The sequence below is a fragment of the Anopheles arabiensis genome, chromosome 2 (assembly GCF_016920715.1).
Source record: "Anopheles arabiensis isolate DONGOLA chromosome 2, AaraD3, whole genome shotgun sequence".
NCBI lineage: Eukaryota > Metazoa > Arthropoda > Insecta > Diptera > Culicidae > Anopheles > Anopheles arabiensis.
Window position 1 is genome coordinate 107,694,092 of NC_053517.1, and position 27,028 is coordinate 107,721,119.

A 27,028-nucleotide genomic window follows, 5' to 3' on the forward strand; every position below is an offset into this window, starting at 1 on the left:
TCTGCCTAATGCATACTAGCTGCTGTGCTTTACCTTTGTTTTGAGATTTTACCTAGGACTTTGTTTTATTTTTTATATAGATATTGAAATCTGTTAAAACATAATGTTTTTAGCGACAATATAGCAATATCTTCTAAACCGTTAAGGAAATTTAATTAAAAAAGGTCGTGAAATGAAGAAAACCGATCTGAACGAAAAGTTAACGAAACATTTAAAATGTTGTCCAGGTCTACCTTCGTTGAGCCCAGTGTGACACGGCTTGACAGCTGTCAGTTGTGGGGCATAAATTGTTTGTTTTGAAATCGAGCATGTTCGTGGTTCTAGGAGCAACGATTGTGCGAAAGTAGAAATAAATGTGAATTATTCCATTTCGTGAATCAGAAACACTAGTACAGGTATGTCCTGACGATTTTCTATACGATAAACATTGTTAAAGGGTATTGATAGGCATTATTCCTACATCAAACGAGGATGCAGTGGTTCTGGGTTCGTTCTCAAAATGTGATGAAAAGTTCCATTTAAAGTCTTCTTTAAATCGTTTTAAATTGCTCACGGTGCTGTGAATAATGTGTAAAGTGGATTGCAACACGATTTCCGTGTCCAATTGGAAGCAAACTGCAGCTGGATTCGTTCATACCGGCACGCTCTTCGCACCCATCCGGCAACGTAAACAATAAACCCTTGAAGCAGCAAGCGACACGGTTAGTTCAGACATGGGACAATTTATTTTTACGCAGTTTGCTCGTGCAACTATACAAAGCCTTAACATTATACACGTGCCACAATGGGGCACACAAGTTTTTAAAATGATTTTAGTGTCATGGTCAGGAAGGAAAACAAAACTTACATAACTAAGCCCTCCTGCACCTAGGGGGAAGATTCTATGCTACTTCCTGGCTATAATAGCGCTTGGTTTTTGTTTGTTTGTTTCACATTATCAATAAATAATACATTTTTGTTTCTCAGTCGGTACGACGTACTTGCGTGGGTCTTGCTTCTAACAGCGATTAAAGATAAATGCTTGCTAAAAAAGCCGATGGCGCGCCGGGAGCGGGCGTAGCCACGTATTTGCGTCGAAGCGGGCCTTACAGGGTTTCCCACGATTTATTGGTCAGTTCCCATGATTTTTTGGTGCGTTCCCACGATTTTTTGGTCGTATCCTATAGATTGTTGGTTCGATCCCATAATTTATTGGTATTTTCCGATTGGATATCAATACAATTAGACCAAAAAATTCTGGGAAACGACCAAAAAATCGTGGGAACGCACGAAAAAAATATGGGAATCCACCAAAAATTAATGGGAACCCACCAATAAATCGTGGGAAACCCTGTATCACAACTGCTTAATATTCGAGCAACTTTTCGACTTGGTCGGTCTCGATTCCGCTTCCTGCGCGTGGCTGTCCTGACGGTGCTGCTGCTGCTGCTGCTGCAGCCGACTGTATCCTTTATCTTTGCCGCAGGATCGCTTGATCGAATTGCAACGTGCGATCGTCGATCCTGTGCTTCCCTCCGTTTCCTCCCCTTCCGGAGACTCATTGGCGGTCGAGGAGGAGGAAGACGACGAGGAGGACGGGGAGGAGTTGCGGGAGTTGCCTCGGCTTAGTCAATTGCTGGCCTCCTCCGTGCTGTCGGTGTCGTACGTGTCGTTCGAACTTCGCTCACCGTTCATCCGCGAGGCGCGCTGCAAACTCTCCAGGATGTCGTCGGTATCAACGATGACGATCGGTGTGCAGCCATCCGTAAGCTGAGAGCTGGTGAAACAGGGCAAATGGGGACTGTTAATTTATCAATTTGCTTGCTACTTCAGACTGGAACGGGGCTTTCAACAACCACAAATCGAGACTTACCGACTGTTTTGTCGTTCGAAGATTTCGCGCGAAACGCTGCGCGTGAAGGAGAAGCGCGTGGACATGCTGCGGGTAAGCTTCTTGGGCGGTTTTTTCGTCGCCGGCAGTGCCTGCTCCTGCACCTCTTCCGGACATTCGGCGGCGAGCGTCTCTTCGGCGTAGTTTTTAATTTCCTCCCATGCGTAATCTGTTGAAAATGTGGGGATAGGGGTGCAATTAATATTTATTACCCCACCAAATAGTACGGGACAACTTCCTCAATCGTGCTATCGTAAAGGGTGTCACGTTTGCTGATAACATCCTTTCAGTACGATTGCATCATGCCGCGTCGTGCCCTGTGTGTACATTCGCTTATCGCAAACCAAGGGGTTGGAGGGAAAATCGATACCGCACCATTATGCTAATGCGTACGCAACGATTCGGAAGCGGCATCGCTTCATTGCAAACTTACGAGATGTACTACTTGGCCCCGACACGTGTTGCTACTATCGTAAGGGGCCCTTCCCTGTGCTCCAAACCTTACCTATATGCTCCTCGGTGGCGTGTTCATAGGTGACACAGAAACGAATGATGTATTTGCCTCGTACCATTGCCGGGGTCATGTGGAATTTGCCCGACTGGTTGATCCTTGCCAGTAGGTCCCGATTGATTCGATCTTGCTGTCTGCAGAGACAACACAACAATGCATTAGGAAAGGATGCTCATTTACCACTTAACTAAAGTATCTTACTTGAGTCGGAAGCAGACAAGCCCAAGGTTGACGTCGTTGCGCACCTCGAAGCGATCGTCGGAGTTCACCAGCGTCTCGAACCGTTTCGCCAGCGCAATGTGGTTGCGAATATACTTCTGCAGCCCAACGATGCCGTACGAGCGGAACACAAACCACAGCTTCAGCGCACGGAAGCGTCGGCTGAGCGGAATTCCGTAGTGCCGGTAATCAATCGCACTGCTATGCTCATGCTGCAGATAGAGCGGATCAACGGCCAGCGCTGTCGTGAGCAGCTTTACATCCTTCACCCACATTGCCGAGCAGTCAAAGTTGGTCAGCAGCAGCTTGTTTGGATTTGTGTTGAACGAATCCGCGTACTCCAGCCCCTCCTTAAAGCGGCGCATCTCGGGCAGGATGAAGGAATTGCCCGCGTAAGCACCGTCCACGTGGAACCAGATGCTGCGCACCTCCCGGCACACCTGCCCAATCTCGACCAGATTGTCAAAGACGCAGGCCGACGTGGTGCCGACGGTGGCGACGACAAAGCACGGCGTCAGGCCCTGGGCGAGATCCTCCTGGATGGCCTGGCGGAGCGTATCGCCCCGGAACACACCCCGACTGTCGGTGTCCAGTGCGCGCAGCTTCACGATCGCCATCTTGGCCGCCTTCTCGATCGACGAGTGTGCCTCCTTGGAGGAGTACGCGACCAGCTGCGGCAGATAGACGCTGTCGTGCACGTCGTGGTGGTTGCCCTTCAGCTCCTTGATGGCGCGGGCCCGTGCCGCCATCATGCACACGAGCGCACACTCGGACGCGGATCCTTGCAGTACGCCACCGCCCTTCGAACCCTTGGCGTCGCTGCGGAAGAAGCACGGCAGATCGAGTGCCTTCGCGTACCAATCGAGGACGATCGTTTCCAGCTCGGTGGCGGCCGGACTGGATGCCTGGAGAGAGAGAGAGGGAAAGAAAGCGCGAGCAGCAAACAAGTGAGATGAATGAACCGACGAGGGAGAGAAAGAGCAGCTCCGAAGAGCAAGGTAAATATTTGCCCCGCACGTTTGACGCAACTGGGACATGATGGATTACAGTTTTAACTACAAACTTACCCATGAGAAGCCAATTGACCCGATGGCACTGCTGAGCATGTCGCCGAGGATCGAAGGATAGGAGTTGCCGGCCGGAAAGTAGGCGAAAAAGCGCGGATGGTTCCAGTGCACCATATTGGGCATGATCTTCGTCTCGACGTCATCGAGCATACGCTTGAAGTCTTCGCCCTTCTGTGGCGCTTCCTCTGTTGGAGAGAGAGAGGAGGGAAAACGGTGCACAAACCAGCACGAACGTGAATTCACGCACGCACCGGCCATCGGCCACGGTAATAGAGTTTCGGTTAGTAGCTGGTCGTTTATAGTATGTTTATTCTCCCGATCTTGGATCGGGTTTGTAATTTTAGCTGCTCGAGAGAGGAACACAAGCGTGAGGTGCGGATCTTGAGCGACTAGTCATGCCCATTCGGTTTCGATGCATTAATCTGCACCCTTTGGAGGTCTGTTAATGCTACCCATTGTGCTTGTGTTGGATGTCGGCCACCTTACTGCTTGTTTTTCAGCGTTTTACCCCTCGGTTTATGTATTTTGGCAACCGTCTGTTGAGTAACTGAGACGCTATTTAGATTCTGCAACCGCTTGGTGCAGCGTAGAAGTGCATTGATGCGCAATTTTGATTACACCTTGAGCTGAGGTGTTTAATAGTTCCCTTTTCTCTTGGAAAATGTGTTAATGTGGACACTCTTTTTCACACTACCTCAACAAAAAGAAATGATTTGAGTGGTGTTCAAAAGAGTAAGTAGCACGCGGTGAATCATTCTAGATCTTCTCATCGAAACTCTTGACAACAAGTTTGCCCTAAAGTGCGGGCTATCTACAAAAATTGTTGATAAATTCTGGCCTGCAAATTGGACACACATGAACTCCTTTCATCTTGTGCTGTTTCTATTTTAAATATTTAATCTTCAAGTTAACATCAGCGCGCCGGCTACTGGGGCCGTGTGAATCCCCGAAGCACAAGACATCCGGGACATTTCCCAGCCGCAACACAGCGGAGCATGCTTCAATCAAGTGATCGAGTGGCGGAGATATCCCCGCCCTGCTGTCTCGGCCCCTAATTCATTCACTAAACTGCTTCGGAAGCTTGTCAGCGTTTAACACCGTGAAGCGTTAAATCAATAAACTATTGAGCAGCAGCCTGATGTAATCCGTTAGCTTACCGATCCGCTGCCGATTACCTGCCGGTACAAAACCGCCCCTAACCGGTGACCGGGGGGAGGGGGCATCATGTCTAGCACAGCACAAGCAAGCAAGCAAACACAGAGCGGAGTCCGGCCGTTTGAAAATTGATTCTTGCTGTTTCACCACACCAATTTGTCGGCATTTTGTAAACGCGATGTAAACGCAATGTGTCCCGGTGTGCAAGTGTGTGTTATTTTTAACAGTATGACCGATTTTTTTTTGTGTGCTGTGTTATTGCAGACATGAAAGGAAGTACACACATTTCCTGTTGCGGGACAGGGTGTCACTTTCGGCACATACGTCACAAACACACGATCGGTCGGAACAGTTCGTTCGGTAAAGGATCTGTTTTAAAAATTGCTCAAGGTTGGTTTCGTTTACACACACGAAGGATGATTCACATCGACACAGCACTTGGATCACACGCGTGCCCCGGCGGATGGTGAAACGTGACCGCTAAAATAGAGACAGCTCGAGCCCCCTTTGGGGCGTGGGCGTAGTGTTGACAGGGCGGGTCTTTAGGCCTTTGCTTACTTTTAAAACGGATTACCATGAATGGGTTAATCTTATCCCATGCGACAACGGCCAGTAGACGAAGAGCGCTTGCACGTCATCGTCAGACGTCCCTGTCTGTTGGAGTCACGGTACGTTGAGCCAGGAGGCCATATCGGGTCAATGGGTGTAAAGGTTTGCAAAAAAAAAAACACAAGCACATGTTTCGGTAGAAGTCAAAGAAAATGGACAATATAGAATAATAGGGAGTAGTATCAATCTGTTCATGTGTACATGTTCATGTCACGATTGTTGCTAAGCTGGCAAATCGGCACTTCAACAACATATCTCTCCTATGAGCAATCAGCTCACACTTCAAAATTACATCCCATCCATCAGTGTAAGACAGGCAGGTAGTAATTATTCAATTGCCGTCACAAAATTATGAAACTCGCCATCGAAACTCTGGGCGAGAGAGTTGTTAATTGAGCGTGCTGTCTATTGACATGGATCTCATCGTTCGTACAGTCGCGGAGCTTCTGCTGACGGAAGCTGGGGCGCACGCTTGTTAAGACATCACACCCCAAGCACACAGCACACTAACAAGAACTAAGGGGGCGGGTGATAATTTGCACAAGAGGATGACGGAGGGAAGAAGAATTGTTTTGCGAAGGGATCGAAGAGGGGGGTAAGAAATAAGCGTACCTGGTAGCAATTTGCGTAGAAATCCCGGATCGACCGTCGGGGCGACGTCCCGTTCGTCTATCGTCTGCCCGTACTCGCAGATGTAGTCGATCATCTGTTTGCCGTACTTGCGAAACTCTTCCGTATTCATTGTGTGGCACTGTTTTTCTTCAATTGTTTTGGTAGACAAATTTTGAATGTCCTTGCACTTTTCACCACTTTGATATTCACTGATGTGTCTGTTTGCTTCACCAACTTTAATTTTAGGTGCTAAATCTTCACTGCTTCACTAAGGATGTAGTCGTCGTGTCGTCTGACGTACTTGGCGGTGTTTGAACTCTTTATCAACTCAACCACCGGGTGTGTGTGTGTGTGTTTGCATAAATTTTGCACACTTCGTTTGATTTGACGCTTGTGTCACACCTTGTTAAAGATATACACCGCTGTGCACCACACTGAAACTACAAACGCGATCCTTCCCCGCAGGTTCCTTACGATTTGCTTGATGCTTGGTATTTTTTTCGCGTGTATCTGCGACCCGTTTCTTCTGTTCGTTACTGCACTCTGTGGCCAACTCGTTAGTACTGGCTCGAGAGGACCTTCTTTTTAGCTTGTGTACCGCGGGTAGCGTACGCTCTCGTTAAACGATCGTGACTGACGGCGTTCGGGTCCGGGCGAAAGCTTTTTATCGCATCGCGTTCCGTTGCGCGAGTACGTCCCGTGCGACGGCGACGGAACTCGTGTGCGCGTAATTACCGCGCGGAATCGCGCGAACGCGCGAAAGAGACACGCGCTTTGGATAACGACGATGACGTGAACGGTACGAATCGGACCGACGAATCCGACCGACGAGCGGCGGCGTGAAGGATTGGTTTCTCGGCATTCGGGTGGTTTGGCGCTCGCAAACACTTTCGGGGCAATGCAATTTCCGTGCAGACCGCGACCGCGTCGTGTGATTGAGGGGGGGAGGGTGTTTATACGCATGACGCTCCCTTCTGTGCCAGGGGGTGGACCGCTACCACACGTGTGAACGGAAGTATCCAACCACCGCTCGCGTCGCAGGCGTAATTTTCTCTCTTTTCGTTTGGTGAAGTGTTCCGTGCATCGTGTCACATCTTCCGAAAGAAGTATCGGGCTTTCTGTTTGATCTTCAACCCAGATCAAGTTCAGACTGCGGTGGTTGGTGGCCCACTATTAAGCTAAGCGTAGTTGGTGGGAAAAATAGAAAACGACCCCAAAATTGGGATAACGTCATTCAGGAGGCCCGATAGGGCCGTTGGAAGACATCTTCAGCAGGTGTAGTGTCGGGTGGTTTCACGAGGTGGTGAAATAATTAAGACTTCAAGCCACGAGGGTAGAGCAAGCGAGCTTTATCAGTTAGGCCAGTTATGATAATGGATATTGGATTTGATTGGAATATTTGATGTGGCTACTTGACAACACTGGGAACCAGCTGTAAGGCACCTTGCCAATGGGTTGTTTTGCCCCCAAATTGATCCATCTTGTGTCTGCTCGATCTCTTTTTACTTGTAGTTGTTCTTTTACATCCTCTTTCCGCATTGCTTGGCAATTCCCACAGTATCCGCACCGAGAGTTCACTATCCAAAAACGTGATTCATATCCTTGCTGCTGGGATGACTTCATTTCTGGCGTCCTTCTTCTATCGACAGATCGGGTTTCTTGTGGGCTGGAGCATCAACCGAACGCTCCCTGAATCATGCCACAGCTATGCGGCTTTACCATTTTTAATATATGTTTACCCTCCCATTATTACCTACTTAAAAAAGAATCAAACGAAAATATCATTGTGTGGCCGTCGCGATCTACTTCCATTCTAGGCCATCATCCGCGGAACAGCAGCGAGAACCCCGATGTGGTGGTCTTTTGCCGGATGTTTGGAAAACGTTTGGTGGTGGTTTGGTCCCTACTACCCACGCACACGGAATCGTGTGTGATCTCTGATGTCTTCAAGAAAAAAGGCCTATTTTTATAGCTCGTGTTTTTCTCACGTTTCATTCATAGAAACTCATAAACTCTGATCGGTTTACGAGCTTTGGGGTGTTGTTTTTCTTTCCCCTTTGGAGTGTACAAGGTATACCGCCTCAACTGTTGAGATTCCTTACATTATTCATTTAATTGGTTCTTGTTTTGGGGTGTTCCTGTATCATTCACTGCTGATAGCTGTGGGTGGTTGCTGATATCGTGATGTGCTACTATCGCGCCTTCCTTAGATAAACGGACGGATGTCGAATTCGGACTAGTTTTTGGTGATTCCCCCCAGGGAATTTGATGCATTCACTGAAGGTCTTACAAGGCTGCCGTGATACGCTCGACTCGCTATGTTTTGATGTTCAGATGTCCAGAGATAGAGAACACCTTCTTTCTGCACGTGATTTTTGGGGTTGGACTTTGAACAATCCAACGGTGCTGGGAGTTCAAGCTGACGTCAGATGCGGTGTCATGCTCCTGCTGGGTGCCTCCCGTTGTACTTGTACTTTGAACTCATGTTAACCTGGTCAGCTTGGGAGACACTCTACCTGATGATGAGGAGACTCTCCAACTCGAATGACAAGCATAAATGGAGATTGAGTGTGGCTCCAGCCACAGCTGTCCAGGGGATGATTTCGCCAATTAACACGTTAAGGCAAATTACAACGGTCGGCCACTGAGTGTTACCACGGTGATAGAATTTCATAACTGTCGATATATGGGTGACAAATACGAGTATCAAGTGATCAATTATGTGTGATATTGTTTGTTATTCTTCACGACATCATCGAGCCACATCGGGTCCGGGTGTTGATTGTAGTTTTTGGGGCGTGACGTCGAACAATGTTCAATGGTTCTTTTTACTGGGTTAAACGATTTTAAACAAACAATTTCCACCCTACGTAGCAGCTGACCCGCGCAAACCGGAGCTTGTTGAAATTTATCGTTTGTTTGACAGTGGCCACTTGCGAATGAAGCACCCAAGGCGCAAAGATGCGGATGTACGTACTACGGACGGTTGGAATGCTGATGGAAAGCGTAGAAAACGGTATTTTCATTGACGGAAAAATGCTGCCAACCAGATCCGATGGTTTATGTAAAAATCGTGTTTTTCGAAAGCGCCGTGCGTGGGGAGTTCCCCGCTGATTGATGAAAATGTTTCGTTGTGTGAAAAGTGCACATTTTCCTCAGCGGCAGACGTCAGCGGCTTTTTGTTGCATTATGAATCACACACCCCCGGGACCGGGGTTTTGTTTTGGATGTGTTCTGTTCGCTCCATAATCCAAAACATAAACAAAATGTCCATTAAAGTGATAAAAAATCGGTGACAATTAGCGGCTGGTTCTTATCACAGCATTTGTGTCATATCATTGCTAGTTATTGTAATATCGATAAAGGTATAATTGGAAGATAATTCCTGTTTCCACAAGCAGTTGAGTTTATGTAAGAACGGCCACTTGATGGGGACGCCTGGTCATGCGCTATTAACTATTAAGTAATATTAATATTTTTCTTTTTAGATCTATACTTCTTTGTGAATGAAATTGTGAATGAAAAGCATACCACGAACAGGAACGTACGTGAAAAGATTCACCCTGTGGTCTTGCCAGTGGGCAGATAAAAGGTGGCCGTACATGCGGCGCAGCACCGCGCTTAATTCCGCAGCGACGAACCGTTGTCAACCATATATTTCGATCGTTATCTACCACCGCGCACGATCCGTGCGCATTAAACAGCGCCCTGATATGCGGAAAGCGAGCCTGCGAAATGAACTTTTCGGTGTGTTAAATCTGACGCCAAAGCGTGTGTGCGGCACAGATAATGCTGCGATAAAAGTTGGGAGACCCGCGAGTGGGTTTGGTACATCAATCACGAGCCAGCGAAGTGATATTAAGTGAATCATTCCTGCTCATAAGTTTCCCTCCCGTGTGTCTCACCTGCTCTCCGTACCGCTCCGTGTGCGTGTGTGTGGGCAAAGGCACGTTTGAATCACACCTCCACCCGGTCGGCTTGATCGCTTGGCTCGATTTTGATCGATGGCGCACACTTGAGCAAACGCATGCCATGATCTGCTTTTTATTTTATCCATTACGTCCCGGAGGGACATATCAGCACGCAAAAGTGCGCGGTTTGTTTGGCGAGCCACGCCACACATGCGATATTGATTATCCTTCTGTTAGCTTTCTGATAAAGCATCTAATGCGTCTTACGTAGATGCATGCATGTTCAGTGCAACCAGCCGCGTGTATGTGCATTGAACTTGAAATCACCCGGGCCATTTGATGATGCACACCACACCACAGCACCGTGTGAAAATGTGCATCTGTGTGTGTATGATGAAAGCATGGCATTCAGTTGCGTACGATGCTTTCCACGCGCGCTGCTGTGCGCAGACTGTCACACGAATCCCATTATGAACTGTTTGCTAATTGCATTGTCAACATCTGTCGCATCATGCTGCTTTTTGAAAAAGAAAAAAAAAAGAGCACAGCACTTTTTAATGGTGACTGATCGCCACACACTCCTACTCCCTCTTGTGCGGCTTGGTCCGGTTGGTTCGTTTGATTGAGTCTTAAACGTTTATCGATGTAACGCAGTTTGGCGCTATGATAACCATTAAAGACTCGGTCCACTTTTTAGGGAGGGTGTTGTGGGGAGGTTAGAACTGTTTTTTTTTGTCTACATTCCACACATTTTACACCTCTTAGTAATGGAGCTGTAGAGGGTATTCCCTTTCGGCAGTAATGAACTCTGTAGTTAAGAGGAATATTGTTGGACAACGTGCACACACTGCCGAGGCCATACCCACCGAAGAACCACCGTTTTGATGGGTTGACGATAAAAAATGGAGCCAATCATGAGTCATGTACGATCGAAAATAACGAAAGGCAAAAATTTTATTAGCATTTGTGCGCTTGGAGAACATCCACCACCAACAAGCCTATTGGAAAGATAAGACAACATGACGAATAGGTGTCGCCCGGGGAAGATCATTTTGTCTTGTTAGCTTGCATGTCTTATTTGCATGGCGTCAGTGCGAGCAATTTCCGGTAGAACAGTATGAAGAAGTCCATGTAGCCCGTGGCTCCACACTCTTTGATTCTTCGAGAGAAACAGTCCCGCATGGTGTAGATTTCGCTGGAAGAGATACATTCAAACGGTTAGTTTAAATTGAACTAATGAATTGGGCGTGCAAGACTACCACTCACCCGCACTGCTTTTCGGAGTATTGCGAAAATGGAAGACTCTCCATGCTGTCGGGAAGCTCACTCGTACATTCCTCAATCATTGGTGGTAGTTCCATGGCACAGGATCGATACGCTGGCTCGGTGAATTCTGGAACGAGATGAGTTTAAAAAGCAAATCACATTTGATCACTTGCTTAGAGACACCAAGACGCCATACTTTGCAACAAAGCGCCACTGTTGGTACAAGCCATGTTCAGTGCTTCCGGTACGGTGGCCACAACCTGCTCCATGATCTTTACATCCTCCTCATCGAGGCACGGTTTCAGCTTAGCCTTTACCGGCGTTAGACAGGTGACTGATTCGTTAATCTGTTCACAGATTCTAAAATGATCATAGCGTTGAGAAGGAATTCTTAACTCTCAATATCAACTACACGCAAAAAGACACACACTTTTCAAACAGCTTCTTCTTTTCCTGCTCCTCCAGCTTGGAGGTGTCCGTCTTCAGCTGGTCCATGTTGACGTGGGCCATAAAGCATTTCGGCAGATCGGTGGAGATGTGTTCCTTCAGCTCGTTGAACGTCGTATCATCTCCCGTCGTGTTGCGGCACTGGTCACGCAGTTCGGCCAGAAACGGTGGCCCATCGAGCGTTTCAGCGTCCTCCGGCACCACCTCCGGAGTGTCTTTTGGGAGCGCACTACATGCAGCTACCAGCACCACAAAGGTGCTAAAGTTCATAGCACTGTTGCTGATCCTCAACATAGCTAATCGTCGGATTATGCGAGCCTCAACACAATACACTGCTGCTGGGGGGATTGTAGTACACTCACTTCGATCGGACGCAACGTACTGACAGTAGCTCGGGATGACCCGCTTTGAAATGGGTCTAAATTGAACGGAACGAGGTGTCCAACTCACCCGATCTGTGTGTGTGATAATACTGTGTCGGATGCAGGGGATCGTCAAGGTTTGTTCGTGTACAGTTTTCGATTCGGTTTGGGTTTGGTCACTGTATCTAGTGGCCAGTGTCAGCCTATCACCATCAGTAGTAGTGCGCGTGATGCGAGTACGCGACAATCATTATCGAATTAAGGCAAATAACGAGTGACTTAATTCAATCGCTGCTCTAAGGGCGATGGCACGGGCGTTGCAGTTTTTATCCACAACAGAGACCCCGAGTGGAATAGGGGAAGAAGGTGCATTGTTGTAGCAGTAGCTCGACAGGAGAGGGGCTTTAATGGAGTACGAAATGGTAGCAAAGAAAAACAAGGGGAACCATTCCACTCTGTTACAGGTGAATGAGTTCACAAATGAACGTGCATGGCAGACATTTGTCACTTGTTCTATTGTGAGCAATGAAACAAAAAAGCTGGGTGGAAGTGTTGTGCTTTCTGCATTTAAAAAAAGAGTAAAGGACGTGCAGGTATTCGAAGGTGACAACTTTTTTTGCTATGCAGTTAACAGATGCAATCAGAGTGAATTCAGAATTCAATTTGTGCAACATGTTACCGGAAATGCTTACAGCGAAACTTCATGCCGGAGATCCAATGTGAAGTAGGTTCGAAATTTCCCAAAAACTGTATGTCCTGAATGTCGACATCCTTGTTGCCTATAGTCATTGAGTGGCATTCCAATCGCATGTACACACCCGTCATCCGTTCTGCTAGACGAATAGGGAAGCGAAAAGCGAAAAGAGGCACACAAATCTGTGTACATTCCAAAGTCCAACCTACACCACGGATGGGGCGCGTGAACCAAACGCCTCCGACTATGACTGACGACAAAGTTTTCGGCATACACCGGGTGGTGTACCTGTGTAGAGTAGTGTAAATGCAAACAGTATGTGACGGGGATGGGAGTTTCTCTTCGGCAGGCACATCGGTCTGCCTTCATTGAGCCCCTCCAACATTTGCACGGAGCTGAAGATTGTTCAAATAATCTGCTACGTCATGGTGGATGCGTCATTCGCACCTGGAGATCCGGCGATCCGGCCGCCCTCAGGCACCCCGGTTTCGGATGGATTATGTACGGTTTTGCCTTTACCTCCTGCCAAAGCTCAAAGATCAATTACCGCGCAATGCTGTATTGCCGCTTCTACACGGGTGTGAGGCCGGTCTCTTTTTATGAATGAGATTTTGTATTGAGGTATTGAGGTGCAAAAAGTACAAAAAAATGGTTAGCAAAATCCGTTCAGGAAATTCCACCGGTTACCGGTTTGTTTTTTTCCCCCGTACGAAACGAAAGAAAGGAAACCCGTTGATGGATGTTTAGTTTCGTGGTTTTTGTTTTGTGGCGTGGTTTGCCTCCTTTTATGCGGCACCACCACGTGCAGATTGAGTAATAAGTTCGCTCAGTTTCGTCATCAACACGGTTCGGTTGCGCTGTCCCGAAAGTGTCGCGCACGCGTAATTTAGCGCGTTTTGTGGAAGTCGCCATCAGAATACCTGAGATTGAGCTGTCATTGGCGAAAAATAAAACTCAACACTGACCCAATGGACAGCTTCAAATCCCCCGAACGTTAAGGTCATTGGCAATGGCCGCATAATCAATTATCGGTTACCCCTTTTTTTGTTGCTACCAAATTGGTCTCATCATGATGGTAAGCACCGCGTGTTCGAAGGCACGTGCCGTCTTTTCGGTGGAACCAGTTAGCAACCGGTGCGCCCCAAAAGTGGAATGCGATGAATCATTTTTGCCTCATTTTTGCTACAATTTCACCACTTTTGGTACCCGGTTTTGTCTGCTTGCCGATCATCTTCTCGCCGCACGTGACGTGGATCAGGTCAGCGCGTCACGGTAGAGAAATGAAAGTGACCGAATGTCCAAGGGCGCTAGCTAGTCTTTATTTTCGTTCTGCTTTGGGGATGTAATTTTTGCACGACGTGATTTGGATGAAGTTTTCGTAGAACAGCCGTGCGCCGTTGGCAAAGACGCCACAGTCCTTTAGCTTCTTCAGCAGACAATCCTTCGCTATGGCCAGTGCACTGGTTGGAAACGATGGGAAATGGATTCATTTGAATACTTCCTCTACTCTTAGACTCTTCTAGCATATAACTTACTTGCAGTTCTCCTCGGAGAGTGTTTTGCGATTAACCTCCGGCGTGGCGATCAAGTTCTCGGCCGCACAAGTAATGATGTGCCTATTGATCTCACGTGTGCAAGTGTCATGCTTTTGCTTATCGTACTCTTAGATGTCGTCCAAGACAGAAAGATTAGAAGAAACAAAGTAAAGATTGGAGTACCTGATAACAGCACCTCTTTGAAGAGCAACCCAAGTAGTCACCTAGTACTTACCAACATTAGCGCCATTATTTTCGCACAGATACTCCAGAATGTCGTGAAACCAGCTGCGCAACGCCTCGAAGATCTCGTAGCTTTCCTCGCTCACGCATCCCTTCACCATGTCCATGAATGGGTTGAAACACTTGGCACCTTGGTATAGCTTCGGACAGTGGCTTAGGATCGAGGGATTGGAAATGGTAGCCGGTTACAATATTCTAGCTGATCTGTTTCCAGTCCAACTTACCGGCCTAGAATTTCTTCCTCATTGCCAATGTCTAGTCGCATCGAGTCTTCGTTCAACTGCACCACATCCAGCGTGTTCTTGAGACAGCGTCGCACCCCAAGCCAAGAGTGAGTAAACTCCGTCGACGTGATGCCTTTCGTGCCACACTGTTGTTGTGCGTAACGCCACAGCCGAGCGTACGAAAAGTCCAGCGCATCGGGTGCATCCACTTGGCTTGGTCCTTCGGCATGAGCCACAGCCAGCAGGGTTAGCATCAAGATCACACGCATTCTGTCCAACATTACAATAACTACACCGTGGACGAACTAATTCCACCCAAAGGTACACTGACACTGATCTGATTCGTGGAACTGTTTCTTTCTCTCATGCCTGAAACCAAATCGTGTGCCATGATAATCGGAAGGAGGAACCCTTCGATAACCCCCCGTCCGAGGTTGCAGTTCAAAATTACCAGTTACGCGCTTCGGGGTGTTTGTGACCTTGCGATGCGATAAGCGCAGGATCGGGAAGGTAGAAGCAGTTTGTTGTTGAAGAACCACACCCCGAAAAATAATTTGCCAGCATAATTGTGCGGCGGGGGTCTTCCGAACGAATGATAAGCCAGTGAGTTCCCAATCATCGTGATGGACGCCACATAATGTCAATCCGAATTGCGCAGCTGAGCAGCAGCAGCAGCATGTCGGTGTGTTGTTCGCTGTAGTTACGTGTTGTGGAATTGATTTCGCAATTAGAAGAAGTGCTAAATTTGGAGTTCATTGAGGTAAACGAACGGCCGTCTTTGGTGATCCTTACAATGTTTGGCAGTACAGACATGTGTACACGACGGTGTATGTAAATCGTACTCCCACCGCGTTTGCCTGTGACGCGTTTCATTGATGCCGGTAAAATTCGTGTAAATCCTGACCTATCTGGAATGGAATGTGGAGTGTCTATTGCCGCAAATCGAAATGATCTTGTGTATTTAATACAGTGCAATGGTGGAGTAAACATTATGATCACTCGATCGATATGGTGGTAAACATTCCGATCAGTACATTTTATTCGGCGTGAGATATGAACATTATAACCAACTCTTCCTCCGATGTGGTCATAACGGATTGGAGAGATCCACTTACCTTTTTGGGATGGTACACGTGCGCGATTGTACATGTAAGAACGGTGAGTCTGATTCGATCATTTGTGTTTATTTGTGCGATTGTGGGAATAAATACAGCAAAGATAAGTTCAACATTTGTCTAGCCCTACTAGAGGATCGCTCTTTTTGCGCGTGTTCCAGGGACGTGAGTGTTTAGATTCCTTTCCAATGATCCAAGTCTTGCGGGGAGTTGTGGATTGATACACTTTTCCTAGTCTTTCTTGGTATTAGTTTTAGCGGTAGTGTTGATGTCAGAGATTTCATATACTAACGAGTGATAGGTGTAGTAGATTCATTAAAAGAGAGCCTGTGCATCATTCGGGATTATTGTGTTTCTTCCTGATACGGTGTTGTTTCCTTCCCCCCAGGCGTTCGTTTTGCTTCATTTGGTTTCCAATTTCATTTTCCTACAGCTAACCGGATCGCGGTGAGCGATGGTGGTGGGTTTGGTCTTTTACTTTGCCGAGCCATTGTTCGCACCCACCGCCGTCGGTGGTGGGTTCGGCGATGAGCCACGCTTTCGCATCAGAATCGGGGATTTTTTGGGCGACTTCAGCAGGGTAATACCGTTTTCGGCTTCGGGCGATGGGGACGATCCGCCCGTAGCGGAGTTGCGCCGTGAAGCCGATAGTCGCATCATCGTGTCAAGGTGGCGGAATCTACCTCGGGGTTTGGTAAAGAAAGTGTGAGCGCAATGCATCTTGGGATGGCCAAGCGGCTGGAACTTACTTACCTGAGTGTGACATCATTCTTCGTGCCATCATCGGCGGATGCGAATAGGAATGCCAATGGCCAGCTGATCCATGTCGCTGAACCGGGTGTCCTGGGATTGTGGAAGAGATAATGTATAACATTGGATTAAAATGACATATTAAGTGATGACTCCGAATCAAAAATACATACTTGGGTGACTGTACCTTCACCACGGTACCATCGTGCCCCGGTGAGGTCAGCTCGGTGGACATACGGTGCGGCGTCTGAGCCTTGTTGATCGCCGGATTGTAGATCTTCGGATCGCTAACCATGCGCACGAAGAATGAGCGCTTCTGGGCGAGCGTGTGCGTTTTGCGCCGATCGACGATCTCGCTGACCTCGTCCGCCTGTTCCTTTTCCAGTATTTCCGAGGCGAAATCCGTTATGACATCCCAGGCGTAGTCTGTGAGGGGCGATGATAGAGGGAGCAAACGATTCAGGAGTGGAATTCCCCTAGCAAGAACTTTGGTTTGGAACACACACACTTACCAATATCCTCAACCTTGGCATTTTGCGCCACGGCACAGAACCGTATGACGTACGTATCGTTGACGGATGCCGGCACCATGTGCAGCTTGCCGGACGCATTGATGCTGCTCAGCAGCTTCTCGTTGATCCGGTCCGTTCCCTTCAGCCGGAAGCAGACCAGCCCGAGCCGCACCTCGTTGCACACCTCGAATCGGCTGTCCTTCAGCACGAGCGCCTCGAACCGCTTGGCCAGCTCGATATGGTGCCGGATGTACGCCTGCAGCCCGGAGATGCCGTAGCTGCGCAGCACGAACCACAGCTTGAGCGAACGAAACCGGCGGCTGAGCGGTACGCCCCAGTGCCGATAGTCGATCGCCGAATCGGTGTACCCGTGCTGCAGATACAGCGGATCGACGACCAGCGCCGACGTCAGGCGGATGCGATCGCGCACCCACAGCGTCGAGCAGTCAAAGTTCGTCAGCAGCCACTTGTTCGGGTTGGTGTTGAACGAGTCCGCATACTGGATGCCCTTCAGCAGGTACTTCAGCTCGGGGCAGATGAACGCATTGCCGGCGTAGGCCGCATCCACGTGCAGCCAGACGCTCGGGAAGCGCTGCAGTGCCTCCCCGATCTCGGCCAGATCGTCGAACGCACAGGAACCGGTCGTACCGAGCGTGGTCGACACGAAGAACGGTATCAAACCCTGCTGTTCGTCTTCCTCCATTGCCTGTGAGAAAAGGGGGAGTCATCATGATCTTATTCCGATTCGGCCAAACCCTGACCGTAACCTTGATAGGTTGGGGCGATTTTTGCAAAGTATGACATTCATGTCATCGTGCGAAATTATAGGTTACGCGCAGTGAACGAAATCCCACGTTCCCGCCATCGCTGACTGACGTCTATCATCGCGATGATGTTTATTGTGAGTGCGAAATTCTCCTGCTAGCAGGGAACAAGCGAGCTCGTAAAGTCTCTCAATTTACTTAGCATTGATGCCAAGCAAATTTATTATTCGAGTTTGACGGTTCTGCTATTAACCCCTCGGGTTTACCTGATGCTGGGCCGTTGGGTTATTCTTACGTGCTGTTGTTTCGTTCTATCGGCACGTAACTCTTTATCACGATTGTTTGTTGTGTATTTTCGTCGTGTCTTGCTCGGGAATGGTTTGTAGTTTGTGGCACTAACATGTAATCAAACTACAAGCTATTTATACTACAAAGCGCGAACAAACAACAAGCAGTGGCGTTACTTTAAAGTGTTACTGACCGTTGCGCTAGCGATTGCCGCAAGGCATTTTCGGCTTTTCATTCCAAGATTAATCTGCCAAAGGGGTTTCGATTTTTAATTCCAAACCTTTTCACTTCAATAAAAAACATGCCTTTACGGTACAAGAACATGCTTTTGGAACAAAACAATCCTCCACCCCTGCTGCCTCGTAATTTTTACTTTGAAAGTATTATGCTTTAATCAGGTCCCTCCATCGATCTTTCCTTTCTTTTCTTTACTGCAGCCAGAAGGGAGAAAATGGATCGGGAGGAAGACTTTGACATCTCCAAGCGAGATGCGAAGCGGCTGGCGGAACCGCTCATTAAGGCCGCCTACGCGGACGGTATCGATGCCGGGCGGCAAGTGCACTATCAGCGCAATTTTGACGAGGGCTACCGGAAAGGGTTCGCCGCCGGATTCGAGCACGGTCAGCACCAGGCACGGCGGGCACTGGAGGAGCAGGGGAGGAAACCGGCAGCAACCGGTGGTGGTGGTGGTAGCTGATGAGACGTGTCGGGCGTAATCGATCAAAAATGATGTTGGAATTGGAAATACATGCAAGAAGAACTGCGTAACTGTGTCTTTTTTGAGGCTTTGAACTTCGAAGAAAGGAGAGAGTGAGTCACTCGCCGAGTTGCTCAATGTTTACACCGTTGTGCGGCCAGTAGTTTCGTGAAAAGCATTATCCGAGAAAATGCGTGAAAATTGATCTCACATAACCCCTTCCCCACAACACTCTAACCGAGTCCCGTGGCCCTGTTATTGCGCTTCTCTGTTTACGCTGTGAGGGTGGATGGTGTCATGGATGCGTTTTTGGAACACACGGCTACGTCAAAAGCGAGCGAGCGAGCGCTCGGGATGTGTAAATATTTTCCTCCTTTCACACTGGAAACAGCACTATCCATCCATATATGGAGGCGCACTGCACAAGTCGAAGTGTGTTTAGTCTACCCACCACTCACTGTGTGTGCTGCGTTGCTCTTACCTTTATCAGTGTGTCCGCCCGCAGGCAACACTTTTCGTCCGGCTCGAGGATGCGCAGCTTGACGAAGCTGATCATGGCCGCCTTTTCGACGCAGCTGTGCGCCTCCTTCGAGCAGTACGCCATCAGCTTGGACAGCAGGTGGCCCTCCTCGACGAACGGGTGCTGCTGCTTCAGATACTTGATCGCTTGGGCCCGGGCGGCCAGCATCGTTACCAGCACACACTCCGACGCGGACGTCTGGAAGTAGGATGCAAAATTCGGGATATTATACTGCATTAAGGCGGCCGAAGGACCGAATTGCAGGATCTTTAGTGTGGTGTACCTGTATAACGCCACCACCACGGCTGCCGGGTTTAAGTGCAAGAAACGAATCGGGCAGTCCAATTGCTTTGCCTTGGGAGTGGGAGAGAATGAGAGGAGGATGAACTATTTACTATCAAGTGTCCAGTAATTATAACCGTGTTTATAAACGTTCAAAATCATAACTTTCAAGTCTATTAGGTTTGTTTAACGTCGGCGAGGAGGGCTCATGATGAAGTATGATTCAATTTCTGCTCGGACGTCTCGGCCAAATAAGCGAGAGCAATAGGAAAACCACTCTGGCCCACCGCTTAGATCTAATTAAAACGTAATTTATCATCCGCAGGACCACCACCAACATCGTGTCCTCTGGTGCCATTTGGTAGCGTTAGAAGTTAATGGAGTAACAAGTGGTTAAAATTTCATCACTCTTGTGCAACATCTTCTCCCGTGAAGTTGTGGAGTGAGATGTTTTATTTTTCCGCGCTTTCCTTCATTAAATCGCAGGCTAGGGAGTAGGGAGAAGGGCGTGGTGTGGGCAAAACGCGACCAGAAGTCGTCGTGAAGCGCTTGACTTAACTTTTACTTCCCCGTGGCGCGCGTACGGTCGATTTACGGCCGGCGCTATTCTATCATCGATTATTTATGGTAATGAGATTGTTGTGGCAGGCGGTGGCAGCAGCGCCGAGTTTATGTGTGTGGCGTCTCGGTGTCTTTCTGTTGGCTGTCTTGGCTGGGTCTGAACATTCCCGGTCGGTGTCTGGCGGTGTGTGGGGCGGTAAGATTCGGTTACTGCCGAACCGGCATGCCGAATTGCTCTATTGCAGTGTGGGTGGTTTGCTGGGCAGAGAGCGTAGAACTGCCATGAATCATGTGTGAAGAATTTCAATTATTTTTGCAGAAATGCGTACGGGTGCTTGGGAATGTGAGCAAAAGACCGTAGAAATGGTCCAGAGAGCGCTGAATGTGACCTTTTTGGGGATTTGTTGAAGATAAAGCATTTCATTTGAATTTCCCAATGTTGAAATGTATGACACCTCGACTAAAACTGACCCACATGGAAGTCTCCTAGCAATATTCATCATATGATCACTGCTAAGTGATAAATTTACATAAATCTTAATGATAATTCTTTGGTCCCAAAACGGCATAGCATCTGCTCCGTATTAATTAGTGAAAATTTGCCACACGTATCTTAAACTTGTCTCAACAGTCATCAACAAGCTCCAATGGACTATAAATTAACTCCTCCCGAATGCTGTGGCAGATATATGACCGTTTATCTTCATTCTACTATAACACAGACACACGCCCTCTCTCCGAATGTCGATGATTTGCCCAATCTGCCTCATTTGTTGATTTTCGTCATCGCTTCGGAATTGACGGTCTTAACATTAAACGGTTTCCCCTCTAGAGCGCACTGGACTTGGCTAACGTAAATAAAAAAAGCTTCAATTAAACGAATCGCGATGTTAGTATAAACCAATTCAGTGCGCCAAAATAATGCGGAACACGGAGGCCCGAACAGAATGTGGTCACGACGTTCCTGCTCGTACGGTTACGGTACATCGGGTCAGCTATTTTAGGCCCGCTGCTTAAATTTCGATCTAAAATTATCCGATTCCTTGCACAGACCGCAGGCCTGACCTTGCTAACCCTCCTTTCTGTGCTGTGTGCTACCCATCCATATTGCCTTCCATGGAGAAGGACTGTGTTTTTGTTTTGCCCGAGCAGAAGGAGTGGTAAGATGAATGAGAAGAGATGTGTACGGTATGTTTTATTTTGATTCGCACGCGTTCGTCCGTGCAGATCGTTACGCATACGCACACCTCTCAGCTTGTAACGCGTTTTTGGGGGTCACGCGTTACTAAGCCCGTCAGCGAAACGTCATTCCGTCTTGCGAACGTCACTTTTTTGTTGTTATGACGTACGCGTGTGCACGCGTTTACTTAGACCGATGTACATACTCTATCGAAACAAAACGATCGTGAGTATGATCTTCGGATCGCGGTAGCAAAAAAGTAAGGTTAATTGTTCTTACCTCAAGATGTACTTACCCAACCAATCCAGCACGATCGTCTCCAGCTCGGTACAGGCCGGGCTGGCCGCCCACGAAAACCCGATACACCCGATCCCATCGCTCAGCATGTCACCCAGTATCGAGGGGAACGAGTTACCGGACGGAAAGTAGGCGTGAAAGCGCGGATGCTGCCAGTGCGTTACGCCCGGCATGATCTTATCCTCCACGTCCTGCATGATCTTTTCCCAGGGTTCCGGTTCTTCTGGCGCCTCGTCGGGCAGCTGGTGCTTCAGATAGCCTGGCTCAACGCACGGCGTTACTCGGCGCTGCTCCAACGTTTCCAGATAGTTGCAGATGTACTCCACCATCTCGGTACCGCGGCGTCGGAACTCTTTACTATCCATAGCGTCCTGGGTGGATGAAATCTACGAGAAAGCAATCAAACGTCAAAAAGGTTCTTCGTCATCTGTGCTACACCGACAGCATCACAGTTGTTTCTAAGCTATATCGAATTACAACACTATCTCTAGAGATTCTTCGCACGGGTTATAAACGACAGTAATTAATCGTTCTCCGAGCGGGTTCGCGGCAGACCGAATGGTGCTAAAGACCCCAATAAAATGCTCCCGTTCGAGATGATTTATACACATCTGGACCATAAATGCCGTCCGTCGTTCCACGAAATACTATTTCAAGGTGGTGGGAAGCGTTTGATTATAGGTCGCGTCTTTAGTTACTACCGCGGTTACTAATGCAAAACCCGATCTGGTAACAACGGTGTGCCAAAACTGCACATTCTATTCATCTCCACGGACACAATGCGTCACATTGAGAAGGGAGAGAGTTCAATTGTTTAATTATAACATTTACTATCAGATCAGAAGATGATACACTGCAGGTCGACGTAGTAACGGCGTTAGTCACTGTTTGATTCACTGAAATATTTAGTTTTAATGTCCTTTGTGCCTTCTCATCGTTTGGCCGTTGCTCTTCATGTAACGTAACGCATTACACGTTACGTTGTGATTTATTTTGGAATTTTTACGATTGTTCTTCTTTTAACTAAAGTTTTTTCACCTTTTTCCTAATCTTTCAACTGTTTAATGTCAATTTATGGGTTCTTTTATCTATCATTTTAACGTTTTTTAATATTTAAACTAACTTTTAGAACCTTTTTTTAACATCTTTGTCAAGGTTTTGCATTTACTTTGCATTGTTTTATATCATTCTAGAAATTTCGTGTTTGTTCATGTTTAACCAATAATTAACTTATTTTGTCAACCAGTTTTACATTTTTCATATTTTAGACAATTTTTAAAGAATATTCGAACATTTCTGTCACAGTTTTGCATTCTAAATCTCCTTCATAAGCAAGTGTTCGAAATTCACGCACCACTTGACCTTTGTTACGCTTGCAGCTTCACCTCACTTCCTACTGCACCCGAAATAACCGATTTTCGAACACCCTTTCACCTTGCACTAATCACTAGAACTGGAATCACCAGTGACTTTGAAGCACTACCTGGAGCACAAATGCACTTAGCTACAAATTAGCACCGTTGCTGCGTTTGGATCCTTTTTCCTCCTGCTTGGCTGAACCGAACGCTACGACTTCCCGCTGGTAACTGAACCGTTAGCCGTTCTGTCGGTCAGGATAGATCCTTTTGCTGTTCCGTTCGGGTGGGTGATGTTCAGCTTTCTCCTTTCTGCTTCTGGGACAATCTCTTCCAACTTAGACGAGACTGATTGACAGAGAGAGGGGATCTTTTATAACGAAAGGATGCTTAGCAGTCATTCCACCAGCGGCGTTAGATGGGTAGTGAGGCCATGTAATTCCGAAAGGATAAAATGCGAAACGCATTCTAATTGCGTGAAGCGTTCTTCTTTGACCGGGGTGTAGGGAAAAACGGAACGACACTAGTGCTCTCGGTGTGTGCCAGCCCAGACCGCGGCACTAGAGGCTTTTCTTTCGCTCCAGTGCATCGCTTTGCCGAGACCGATTCTCGGCGAATCGCATTCCAGTGCGTAGCACATTCTCGTGAATCGGGATGGCACACGGGAACGATGTGCGCTTCAGGGATCTCGATTGCTGAGGGGAAAGCGTTACGGGAAACACGTGGTGAGGATATCAGCTTTTCACCTAATTGAAAGGAGCTCAATATCGACCCCGTTCTTTCTCTAACCTCAGTTAGCTATAGAAGAGCAATGAAAAGCACTGGAAAAAGGGTGTTTTTTGTGAACTAAAAATAAGAAAAATTATCCCTTCATCATCAAATACGAAAAACAAAAATCGAACACACCGTTGATGAATGAAAAACCGCTCTCTCATCAGGTTAGGGGAACCATTACATTGTGGTTAGTTCTTTGATCCTTGCTTCTTCCCTCGCTGACGTCAGTAGCCACCACAGAAAGGACACGGACGCGTGTGAAGAGGAAACAAGGTTCGCCGCTTAGCCAAAGGTGTCGGGCAATGGTTCGTACGCAGACGCGTTGGGCGCCTTTAGACGGAGTTTAGAATTTGGCAAAAAAAATCGCTCGCGTTTAGGGTCATCTTAGTCTCGCAACGATCTCACTCTATCGCACCATTACATGGAATGCGATTCTCTGTGCTATGGGTTGGTATGAATGTAGAGTTGGAGCCCTGTTGGGGATCCTACATCTGCGTTAAAGGCACGTCGCTTAATGGTGTGGACCTGTTCGCCAACCTGTTGATTGTTGGATAATTTTGACAGCTATCAGGGGAGAAAATGCTTAACTGCCTAAAAGTATGCAATCTGCATTACAAAAGTTCCTAATTAAGATGCTTAGTGGTACGATTTATGCACTGCAGGTATTCGAAATCATTTAATAAGCTCTGTTTCAGTTGTTAAACTCTTAAAAAAACAATCCAAGGCCAACTAATACCTTCTCTTGTAATTCGCGAATGCTTAAATGCCTAAAAGTATGCAATCTGTACTACAAATGCGCCTAAATTAGTACGTTTTGCGTTAAAATGCACTGCGGGTGTTTAAAAGCAATTGAAATGCTCCTTTTTTGTTTCCGACCTTTAAAACATAAAAAATAAGCTTAAACAGGCCATTATGCTGCGTAATTAAAACCATCTCTTCAAGCAAGTGGGCATAATAGGGCAACTTTCGCTTGGACAAATAGTTTTTTTTTGGGTAGCTCGTTCGTTCGTTCGTTTCGTACATTGCATGGCGCCCTTCAATACTGGTGGACATACGGGATGTTCACAGAGCAATCAGAATACAAAAAAAAAAAATTGGCACTACACGGGCTGCGGTTAACACACCGGTGTAAACCCGAAACCTTCCCGCGCTAGACACGTCCTCTCCGTGCACGTTATTTACATCGAATCAATTAACTTTCAATCACCCCGGACGCAAGGGGAAGGTGCACCTTCCCCGGGGGCCGCTCGTAATTCTTTTTTGTCCATCGTTTGCGGGGTGCTTATTGGCAAAAATTTTCCACCTCACTGTTTGAGTTCTTTTTAATGGACGGAAACACTCATTTTAAACGCTCATAAAGCCGGTGCCGGTGGGCGCTCAAGTGGGATTTAAAAGTGATGTTTTTGTGTATGTGCTGCGTCTGGATGATATTGACAGATATATTGTATCATCGAAATGAATGGACTCCGAACTCAGGAGAGTGAAAATTAAAATTATTCCTTTTTTGTTGTTAATCATTGTTGTGAATGGAGGGACAAAAAGACACTTCTAGTGGCGGGTGGGGCTGATGGTTAATTACGGCCATCCATCATAATCGATGGGCCGTGCCGTATCGTGCCACGTGCACGGGCGGACCTTGTTTTACTGTGTGCAATTAATGCACTTTGATTTATATGGAGTGAAGGTTTATCAAATGTTAGTTGATATTTCTACACTCTTTGGTCTCTATTTGGTACAAAAAGACGTTCTTCGTCTATGGTTCGTTTAAGTTACTCCTTTAACTTGATGTTACAATCCTCAGAAAGGGAAACAGTGTTGTTTTGTCCCATCCATGCGCGAGTTTGCTGCTATCGAAAGGACCAAAAATAACTCCGCCTGACGTCACTCCGGGGCTGATGTCCTTGAACGCGAACTTGTACTCAGCCCGCTCGCAACGCCGTGAAGCCGAGTTCTAAAGGAAAAGCTTCACGTTTTCGATGGGCTAAAATAAAATTACATGACAATACTCCCAACACATTGTACGACAATTATGAGCAGCAGTCTTCTACAGACTCACCCGCCTCTGTGTGTGTAAGCCTTTCGTCTCGAGATGTTCGTTCTCGTTCTCTTTCCCTCAGTTAGTTAGGGCAAGACAGGCAGCCACGAACCTTTCAAAGAATGGGACGAGATATTTCTGAATGAAATTCTTGCACGCCTTTGGCATAACTTTGTGTGAAGCGAGTGTGCAAGAAAGAAGCAGTTGGGAAAACCAAGGAGACCGCAAACTCGGCACACAGATCCACCATCGTTGCCGCTCGCTGAATGTAAAAACACCGGAAGCACTGCAAAAAAAAGGAGGAAAACAGTACGTCAGCTCACAACAATACTAGTTCTGTGGTTGCCATCAGCTCACACGGTCGGTCGTCGCCTACTGCACACGCACACACCCGGGAAGAGCGAAGCCGAAGGATGGATTGGGGCCGGCTCGAAACGAATATGATGAAAGCTGTCGATGGGAAAATTAATTCACCCACTTGTCCTCCTTCCCTCCTGATGCCGATTGCAGTCACACAGCCTACTGTGGTGAAGGATTCGTATCGATTCGCGGGTGACCGCGTTTGCGGAAAACATGGAGTAAAACGCGATCCTTTGCTGACGCAGGAAGGAAAGATGTGTTGTTCGTTCGATTGGTTGATGGAAAATTAGGTTTTTGGTGTAATTTGCTTGTCACACACGTGCAGAATTAACAGTTTGCAAACCAACAGGGAGAGCAGAAGAGAGAAGAAGAGTATAATTTATTTATTTGTATTAGAATGGGCAAAAATAAGGCACCCACGCAAGTTGCCCGTTGCGAAAAGGAAGCAAAACTCCGTGGGAAAATGGAGTTGTCATCGACAGGCCACGAGCCACGTCAACAAGATGCGTTCAAGATGTTCCGTCAATTGCTCCGTTTGCTCGCAACGAAATGGGAAAATGATATCGGTATCGATGGCGGTTAATTTTTATCTTCACACTTCTTCAGCTGCCTCGGAAACGGTGTCGGAAAGGAGTTCCTTCTGGTTCTGCGTGGATATCAATTAAATTACGTATCATCCGCAAGAACACTTGTCAGGACGGTTCTCTTCTGCTGTGGCTTGTTCGATGGGGCATGTTCTTGGTGGGCGAAGCCAAAGAAACGTGCCGTGTTCAGGATGGAAGTAAATGGTCAGTAAGATTATGATAATGACAT

At 47.4% G+C, this 27,028-nt stretch overlaps 6 protein-coding genes across 16 annotated transcripts in view; 2 read left to right on the plus strand and 4 right to left on the minus strand.

Annotated features, from left to right (window-relative positions):
* LOC120895515 (ribonuclease P protein subunit p25-like protein) overlaps nt 1-27,028 on the plus strand; it is a 31,910-nt gene that overhangs the window by 3,140 nt on the left and 1,742 nt on the right. The window contains exon 1 of one of the 4 annotated variants that reach the window (XM_040299014.1): nt 287-395. The exons of 1 other annotated variant lie outside the window; for it this stretch is intronic. The gene's annotated coding sequence lies outside the window, so the exon portion shown is untranslated. Of the gene's footprint in view, nt 1-286; nt 396-450; nt 702-15,338; nt 15,884-27,028 lie in introns of those variants that run through there. 2 more of the 4 variants (XM_040299161.1, XM_040299091.1) reach the window with 2 other exon arrangements.
* Nucleotides 280-18,936, plus strand: LOC120895952. 3 transcript variants are annotated; one of them, XM_040299834.1, is made up of 2 exons: nt 280-387; nt 18,584-18,934. In XM_040299834.1, the coding sequence occupies exon 2, from the start codon at nt 18,606-18,608 to the stop codon at nt 18,849-18,851; it is 246 nt and encodes an 81-aa protein (XP_040155768.1). In that variant the 5' UTR covers nt 280-387; nt 18,584-18,605; the 3' UTR covers nt 18,852-18,934. The 3 variants fall into 3 exon arrangements, with proteins under 3 accessions (XP_040155768.1, XP_040155684.1, XP_040155849.1); XM_040299750.1 differs by lacking the exon at nt 280-387 and adding an exon at nt 14,864-14,971 and having other exon boundaries at nt 18,592-18,936; XM_040299915.1 differs by lacking the exon at nt 280-387 and adding an exon at nt 14,934-15,046 and having other exon boundaries at nt 18,592-18,935.
* Nucleotides 1,336-6,694, minus strand: LOC120895348 (aromatic-L-amino-acid decarboxylase). 2 transcript variants are annotated; one of them, XM_040298758.1, is made up of 6 exons: nt 6,044-6,694; nt 3,668-3,852; nt 2,583-3,505; nt 2,376-2,515; nt 1,853-2,039; nt 1,336-1,756 (listed from the first exon to the last, which is right to left on the minus strand). In XM_040298758.1, the coding sequence occupies exons 1-6, from the start codon at nt 6,171-6,173 to the stop codon at nt 1,609-1,611; spliced, it is 1,713 nt and encodes a 570-aa protein (XP_040154692.1). In that variant the 5' UTR covers nt 6,174-6,694; the 3' UTR covers nt 1,336-1,608. The 2 variants fall into 2 exon arrangements, with proteins under 2 accessions (XP_040154692.1, XP_040154604.1); XM_040298670.1 differs by having other exon boundaries at nt 1,336-1,780.
* LOC120895744 lies at nt 10,874-12,189 on the minus strand. Its single transcript, XM_040299367.1, has 4 exons — nt 11,651-12,189; nt 11,417-11,580; nt 11,221-11,347; nt 10,874-11,149 (listed from the first exon to the last, which is right to left on the minus strand). The coding sequence occupies exons 1-4, from the start codon at nt 11,959-11,961 to the stop codon at nt 11,029-11,031; spliced, it is 723 nt and encodes a 240-aa protein (XP_040155301.1). The 5' UTR covers nt 11,962-12,189; the 3' UTR covers nt 10,874-11,028.
* On the minus strand, nt 14,021-15,052 carry LOC120895807. The gene is made up of 4 exons (XM_040299501.1): nt 14,726-15,052; nt 14,494-14,654; nt 14,259-14,385; nt 14,021-14,183 (listed from the first exon to the last, which is right to left on the minus strand). Exons 1-4 carry the CDS (start codon nt 15,004-15,006, stop codon nt 14,042-14,044), a joined length of 711 nt encoding a protein of 236 aa, XP_040155435.1. The 5' UTR covers nt 15,007-15,052; the 3' UTR covers nt 14,021-14,041.
* LOC120895114 (aromatic-L-amino-acid decarboxylase) lies at nt 15,889-26,553 on the minus strand. 5 transcript variants are annotated; one of them, XM_040298445.1, is made up of 9 exons: nt 26,213-26,553; nt 25,877-26,141; nt 21,690-22,077; nt 19,655-19,725; nt 19,333-19,569; nt 17,103-17,808; nt 16,764-17,016; nt 16,594-16,683; nt 15,889-16,519 (listed from the first exon to the last, which is right to left on the minus strand). In XM_040298445.1, the coding sequence occupies exons 3-9, from the start codon at nt 22,054-22,056 to the stop codon at nt 16,315-16,317; spliced, it is 1,929 nt and encodes a 642-aa protein (XP_040154379.1). In that variant the 5' UTR covers nt 22,057-22,077; nt 25,877-26,141; nt 26,213-26,553; the 3' UTR covers nt 15,889-16,314. The 5 variants fall into 5 exon arrangements, with proteins under 5 accessions (XP_040154379.1, XP_040154470.1, XP_040154297.1 ...); XM_040298536.1 differs by lacking the exons at nt 25,877-26,141; nt 26,213-26,553 and adding an exon at nt 23,210-23,453; XM_040298363.1 differs by lacking the exons at nt 25,877-26,141; nt 26,213-26,553 and adding an exon at nt 23,126-23,453.